Source organism: Octopus bimaculoides, chromosome 8 (genome assembly GCF_001194135.2).
Source record: "Octopus bimaculoides isolate UCB-OBI-ISO-001 chromosome 8, ASM119413v2, whole genome shotgun sequence".
Classification (NCBI taxonomy): domain Eukaryota; kingdom Metazoa; phylum Mollusca; class Cephalopoda; order Octopoda; family Octopodidae; genus Octopus; species Octopus bimaculoides.
Genome location: NC_068988.1, coordinates 27,904,395 through 27,910,394, shown reverse-complemented (window position 1 = coordinate 27,910,394; position 6,000 = coordinate 27,904,395). Strand labels below are relative to the sequence as shown.

The following is a 6,000-nucleotide window of genomic DNA, read 5'->3' as shown; positions in this document are numbered from 1 at the left end:
TGTGTGTGTGTGTGTGTGTGTGTGTGTGTGTGTGTGTGTGCTTGTCCCCGACCATGACCACCACTAGAAAACTGGTGTTGGTTTGTTTACATCTCTGTAACTTGGCGGTTCAGAAAAAGGAGTTCATAAAAAATCAAGTATTGACAAATATCTTTTCCAATATTCCATCCTCTATTATTCACTAAGGTCAGCTGTGTTCACAGTATCCAGGTGTTCACTGTATCCAGGTGTTCATTGTGAACACCTGAACTTTAAAATCCATGTGCTTGCTCTTCCTCCTCTGCAAGCCATTGTCTTAATGACTTTAAAAATTCACATGCAAATAGCTAGAATTTATTTGTGAAATTTCACAAAGAAAACTATAGATTTCACCACAATGGAGCAATAAGATACTAAAAGAGTGACAGAGTGCTGCATTAAGAGACATTTGGATTGTACTGAAGAAGAATTTCAGTGAAAGGATTCCAAAGTTACCTGTTATAACACTGGCGTCAGCTCGAGAATTCATCCAACACTTATCATGGTTGGTTTCATATAATTCAGGCTCAGATTCTTTGGTTCCCAGCTGCCCTTTATCATGTGATGCCAGCTTGACAGAGTTTGGTAAGCATTCTAAAATACCCACACAGTGGGCAGTAGAAATGTCATTGGTAAGGAGATATGGTTGCTCTGGTCTCACCAGCGCCTCAAGGCACCTGCAGAAAAAAAAAACAAAAAAAAAACAATTAATTGAAAGTTACTTTTATAAATGTAAACATTGACATTTATTATAGTTAAAACATCAAATAGTGATTCCTCTGTCTTCTTTAAACTGAAAAATCTTCCATGATAAAAGTTTACAAAAACAATATTCTGAAATAAACTTCAGAACTTTTAGCTCATTTCAAGCCACAAAGATAATTTATTTCCCTTACACTAGAAGACATGATATTCATAGCTTTTGAGTCAAGTTCACCAATAAAAGATAATAGAACATTAATCATTTATACACTGTCCTAATTCTGACAATGGAGAAAGAAGCAAATCTTATGGTACTTGCACTGAGAAAGTAAACTGGGTTGTTGAAAATTGTATTTTTGTCAGGAACATTAATTATTTAACTATTTATGACTCTTTGCATTGCCAAAAGGAAAATGAAGTTGCCTTTAACCCTTAGCATTCAGATTCCTTCGTCAAATGTATTGCTTGTTTATTCCCATTGTTTTGAACCAATCATGTATTATTTCAGAGCTTCAAGATTTCAATGGTGTGTTTGTATATTTGTAGAATGATGCTGTAGGGTAGGTGTGAGAGGCTGGATGTGGTCAGTTTTGACATAAAACAGATAGAATATTTGGACCGGATATGGCTGGATTAAATGCTAAAGGATTACAAATACACATTTTACTTATTGTAACTAATAGTAACAAAGACATCCTTTTATAAAGTACCAAGATACACTTCAGGGATGGGATGTATCATCAGTGATGTTCCTGGGGTCTGATGGGGTTTTGGGTCTTTCAACATCAAAAACCACTTGCCCAATTGACCCAGTTGTGGTTGATCAAATCCTAGGTTGCATCCCAGTTGCAGCAAGCCACTGGTTTGCTCTCTTTATCCAAATCCACCTTAGTGACCTTCTTGGTAGCTTACATGATGAAATTTACGGTCCTCTACTTTACTGCACCAGTAACTCCATCAATCAGGGCTTTGCAGAATGAATGCCCCACAAAACCATAGCAGCCCACTTCAAGTGCCTCACAACGTACCTGCTAGCCCTGGTTTTTGTACTGCTCTCCTAGCTCCTGGTATTCAGCAAGCTTCCTCATGTGAGCCACCATATGTTCTTCCCAGGGCACAGTCAGTGCAAAATAAAACATTATTTCTGAACTGCTCTAAAAAAGATCTATTGTCATCTGTTATGAATCGGTAAACTTAATGGTTGTATGGTTGTACACACAGAAACTATTTTGGTGTGTTTTGGCTCAGCACCAAATGCCATTAAGATATTTATAGAAACAAATGGGTTTAAGGAAATAATAAAACTAATTCTTAACGCTCTAACTGCTTCTGCACGATTTATTATTAATACAGTTTTAAAAAGATACTTCCATATTTACTTGGAAATTTAAACATCTACATCGCATATTAAATGTCCAACCACTCGATTGAACAAAAGAGAAGTCTGTTACTAGTAAAGTTAAATGAAGCATGCAGAGTTATGTACCTTTACAAGTTAGTACAACAAAGGTTGTGTAAGTTTGTCGAGTTTTCGTATCTGTATGCATCAGGTTGGAAAGAAAGCCGAGGCGCTTTGCAACCAAGTATTTTCAGGTTCAGTACCACTGGGCGGCACTTAATACAGTCATGAACCGACCAATACTTAGTGAGTGAATTAGGTAGACGGAAATTGTATGGAAGTCAATCGTGTGTGTGTGTGTGTGTGTGTGTGTGTGTGCGCGCGCGCGCGTGTGCGTGTCGCTACTACTTGACAACCAGTGTTGGTTTGTTTACGTCCCTGTAACTTTGCAGTCCTCAAAAGAGACCGACAGAATAAGTACCGAACTTTTAAAAAATAACTTTTGGAGTTGATTTGTTTGACTAAAACCATTCAAGGCAGTGTCCCAGCATGGCTGCTGTCCAATGACCAAAGTAAGTGAAGAGTAAAAGTTGATCACGGCTGGTATTTAATTCACGGCTAGATCCCCGCCTGCCCACTTTTTCAACCGCTTTATCTCTTCTGGGATAAGTTTCTTTAATATAGAGTCACTATTGGTCAAAGCTGGTTACCTATCAACACACAAATGCCTGGGCAAGATTTTTCTAAAGACTGGCAGCTGTCCATGAATGCAAATCTCCCCTCCACTCCATGACAATGTTTATCCAAAAGGAAAACTGCCAACTTGAGCCCATACTACTTGGTACCACTGTTGTCATAGCCATCGCTGTCAGAACACAAAGAACCAAAATAAATACTGCAAGGCATCTTATAGCAGAACTGAACCTGAGACTATGTGGTTGGAAAGCAAGCTTCACAACCACACAACCACGCCTGCACCAATTACAATTAATTTATTTGTAACCTCTTTCAATTTCTTCACATCGTAACACATTATAATCGATGATGTTAACACCAATAACAAAGATAAAAATGAAGTAAATGAGAAGCGATATTATTCAATTTTCCATTTTTTTCTTTTTTTAGCACTGACTCGTCAAAAACTGGGTCTCTGAATTCCTCCCCTGAAGCTAGGCATTGAAGAAATACAATTTTTTTTAACATCAAAATATCAACTGCATCAATTAACCAACTAAATATCAATCTAGAAAAAATGCACTGCTCTCATTGTATATATATTTGTAATCCAAGATGATGCCATAAAGTATATATTTCACAAGTAATCTTTGAATATATTTACTTCATTCAATGAGAAGAGACAACGAATTTGAAGCTAAAGTTGAACTTTTGGTTATGTTTAGTTACTGATCAAATAATCAAGTCATAACTTACTACAGACATTGTGTATTGTCTCACAGCAAGGAATATACAATTAGGCATGTGATCCTAGATAAATAGAGTCTAGTGTCTCTTCACATAGATTCACAGTATAAAATATGCATCAACATGTGAACTCATGACCAAGAATCATGTATGATGAACCTTATTCACAGAACTATTCTTTTCATCATGTATTTGTTTACGTCTTGTGTTTTATGAAATCTGAGACTTTGTTTTGGAGCAAAGAAAAGGGAGAACGAATGATGTTATATAATTCCCAAGGACATTACCAATGTAAGTCAAATGACTCCAAACAGGAAGTTAAACCAGGTCACAGTGACCCACCTAGCTACAAGTTTACTAATGTCTCTGTGATAGATGCTGAATTGAAGTTCAAGTTTCAGAATGAGGAATGTAAATTTGAGTGTTGGATAATTTTCAGAAATATTCTAATATATATACATAACTCTCAACTATTAACAAAAAGGAAGCTAAATATTTTGCAAAATGTTGCAAAATTAATTAATTAATTGCACTCATTTACAATAATCATACAACGTCAAGAGATAATGAGACACACATTAAAGTTTATTTTTATGTTAAGTTCTAATTAAATACTCAATACTTTTTGTAAAGTACAAATTTATTGCTCTTTAACATGAATAGTATTTACAGCAATTTCGAAGTTTCAACCAGCCAAGCATCATGTGTGTGTGTGTGTGTGTGTGTGTGTGTGTGTGTGTGTGTGTGTGTGTGTGTGTGTGTGTGTGTGTGTGACAGGTTTCTTTCAGTGTCTGCCTGATAAGGCTTTGTTTGGCCAGTCCAGGACTATAATAGAGGACACTTGACCAAGGTGTCATGCAGTGAAACTGAACCTGGAACCACAATCACATTTGCATCTATAAACACAAAAGAGTAAAAAAAGAAGCAAACACCACTTTAGAGAATGATAGAGTCAGTAATACATTTTCATTGGAGGGGGGGGGGTCTGAGAATGACAGCAGTTAAGGAATATGCTTTGAAATTACATGCCTCTGGACCTTGGGCAAATGTCTTGCATAACAGCTGAGGTCAACCAAAACTTTGTAGGAATTTGGTATGTGGAAACTGTACTCAATATTATTAGATATATGCCTGTGTCCCTGAGCCTAGCAGGGCTGACCATGTCTGTAACTCTTTTAGGCAGGCCTGGATGAGGTTCTATTCGAAAGAAGATTGTCATTTGCCATGTATCCTTTTCTCCCCTCTCTATGCAACTGAGGTTATCAAAGAAAAAGGCTGCTGCTTACTATGTGAGATAATATGAACTCAAAGTAATAATTATATCAGGTTAGTTGTGTAAAGCTAATAAGAGAAGCTGGTTGTTTAGAGTTAGACTAATTATATTATAAGTATTATGTTACACCAGACGGCAGTAATACTGTGTAAATAGATTCTCAGTTGGTTATAGTATTTAATGAAGCCACAAGAACCACCTAAACCAGCTTTATGCCATTGCATTCCTCAAAATTACTATCATGAATTTGTCTTTTGTGTTCTTAACACAGGTTATTTCTTAATGAAATAACTTGTTCTTCTGTAATGATTCCATCTTAGAACTCAGTTTGATAAGTTTGGAGCTAAAATGTGTATTGTTGTCAGTCAATCTACTGTGTCAGTATGTGTGTGTGTGTGTGTGTGTGTGTCAGATTGTGCGTGTGTGTGTCAGATTATGCGTGTGTGTGTGTGTGTGTGTGTGCGTCAGAGTGTGTGTGTGTGTGTGTCAGAGAGAGAGAGAGTGTGTGTGTGTGTGTGTGCAAGTGCCGGTGTGTGCGCGTGTCGCTGTGTGTGCATGTGCGTGTATTTGTCGGTATGTGTACATTTGCGTCTATGTCTTGACATCCACCTGTAAAAAAAGTCTGCCTCAATCAACTCCACCTGATTCATGCAAACATGGAAAAGTGTAAGTTAAAATGATGATGGTGATGCTGATGATATATATAAAAAAACTAGTTAAAGCTTATATAATAGGAAATATGATTATAAGATTTATATGGAATAATGTTGAAGTATGTCAGAAGAAATCTATTGATTCTCTCCTCTTAAATACCATTTTCTCAATTCTTTCCAAGAAGCTAGCTAAACTAGGCTAAACTAGAAAATGACATTGATTTCGATTTGCCTTCTCAAAATTCTTAATGGTAAAAGGCATTCAGAAACTACAAAGTGCACGTATTCCAAGAAGTTCACACATGACTGACAGCTACTGAAATAAAACAATGAACAGTAATAGAAACTGGCTGAGAATCACTAGAATTTATAATTGAATCTGTAATTCAGTTGAATGGATTTACTAAAAAGAAAAATTCAATGAAATAGCAGCAAAACTATTTTTAAAAAATAGGTGGGAGAGATCCATGAAAAATAGCATCAAAAGAAAACCAGAATTGACAATCTTCTTGAAGAGTAATAAAAGATTAAAAATAGAAATAGGATGATTAAAAAAGGCAAAAAACCTGTTTTCTACAGGCTTTACTGTATGA

General features: G+C 36.2%; 1 protein-coding gene across 10 annotated transcripts in view; it reads right to left on the bottom strand.

The window, feature by feature from the left end:
- Window positions 1–6,000, bottom strand: part of LOC106875482 (trafficking kinesin-binding protein 1) — a 209,950-nt gene that overhangs the window by 111,401 nt on the left and 92,549 nt on the right. For all 10 annotated transcript variants that reach the window (XM_052970003.1, XM_014923642.1, XM_014923644.2 and 7 more), the window contains exon 2: window positions 475–695. In XM_052970003.1, the coding sequence (XP_052825963.1) occupies window positions 475–508 (34 nt within the window). In that variant the 5' untranslated portion in view covers window positions 509–695. The remainder of the gene's footprint in view (window positions 1–474; window positions 696–6,000) is intronic.